General features: G+C 41.2%; 1 protein-coding gene across 1 annotated transcript in view; it reads right to left on the bottom strand.

The window, feature by feature from the left end:
• LOC106963346 (1-phosphatidylinositol 4,5-bisphosphate phosphodiesterase eta-1-like) overlaps window positions 1–1,407 on the bottom strand; it is a gene marked incomplete at its 5' end in the record, with an annotated part of 45,514 nt that overhangs the window by 15,973 nt on the left and 28,134 nt on the right. The window contains one exon of the mRNA XM_015058211.1: window positions 317–411. Within this exon, the coding sequence (XP_014913697.1) occupies window positions 317–411 (95 nt within the window). The remainder of the gene's footprint in view (window positions 1–316; window positions 412–1,407) is intronic.

The raw sequence follows: 1,407 nt of genomic DNA, 5'->3' as shown, positions 1-1,407 counted from the left end.
TTATGTTAATTCTAGTGTCTGGCTTCCAATTGTATAAATAAAAAAATTACTTGTCTATTTGTGAATATGAATATCTATCCTACTATATATAAGTATGAATGGCAAAAATGTTATTAGAAGTCATAATGTGTGTAAACTAAGAAGCAGAATTCACTCTATGCTGATGACAGTTTGGGATTTTTAACATTATTTAAATAAAAGACTTGATTCATTTTTTGATGCTCTATGCTTCCTTTTCAGTGGCCCCGTCCGGCCACCCGTACGAAATGTTCTGGAGGCGCCACTGAGCGTTGTGGTGAAGCAGTTCAAAGGTCACCTGTTGAATTGTCCGCCAGCCTCTCTCCCGGACCTTTCCTGGACCTCCTCCTCCTTCTCCACGCTTTGACATGCCAGCCTGGACTTGGAGTGCCTCTGGAAGTGTTGAAACACACATGGATGTTAAAAAGCAGAATTTTATTCTCTGTGGTGTAGGTATGCTCTGCCTTCAGCTGACAACCTGGAAAATCTGCTAAATATATGACGCACCGTGTACAAAGCCGCCTACTCGATCCCAGCCCAGTGGTTCTTCAGTGGCCAGAGGGCTGCAGCATGAGTGTCTTTAGTAAATTATGTCCGTCGTACTAAATAGACGCTGCTGTGTGCTTTAGCAGTAGCAGTTCGAATGTGTGTTAGCGCAATAGCAACAGTATTTCATTTCTTTAAGAGAGGAGCCTTACTGGAGTGAAGGGGGGCTGAGAAGATTAGAAATGTTTAGTAATTATAGTGTTTAGATTTTCAACAAACACACCGCAGTATGTGTGTGTGTGTGTGTGTGTGTGTGTGTAGGTGTGTGTGTGTGTGTAGGTGTGTGTGTGTGTGTATGTGTGCACATTTGTATACAGTACACACATGCATGCACACAACCACTGACACAGACGTGGGAGGGCACATGATATGCAAAGAGGGAGGCATAAAAGACTGAAGTGGAAACCTGAGTGGGTAAATGCAGGAGGGAAAAGAGGATAGAAAAAATTCTGCGAGAGGATGGAATGTGGCTAATAATGAAAACTTTGAGCTACGAAATCAATATTTCACAACATTTGAGATGGGAAATCCTTCATCAAAGATGAAGATGGCAGAGCATATTTAAATTAATACAGCATATTCAAATCTGCTTTATCATGCAAATTATAGATTCTCTATTGTTGACTTAAATGAATACGATCGACGCTCAATGGCATGAAATTATGGAGCTCCCATTCAAAATGTCTTTCAGTGCTTTATGATAGCATTTTTCTTATATTTTAGCATTTTCTGATTCTTTTTGAAATGAGTCAGTCCAACCTTTAGGAAGATAGGAAGATGGGAAGGAAAGGAGGGAGGGAAGGAGGGAGGGAGGGAGGAAGGAAGGAAGGAAGGAAGGAAGGA

This window comes from Poecilia latipinna, unplaced genomic scaffold (assembly GCF_001443285.1).
Source record: "Poecilia latipinna isolate Pla-1442-1.1 unplaced genomic scaffold, P_latipinna-1.0 Scaffold1523, whole genome shotgun sequence".
Lineage (NCBI taxonomy): Eukaryota > Metazoa > Chordata > Actinopteri > Cyprinodontiformes > Poeciliidae > Poecilia > Poecilia latipinna.
Note: the sequence above shows the minus strand (reverse complement) of the source record. Positions and strands in the feature narration are given on the sequence as shown.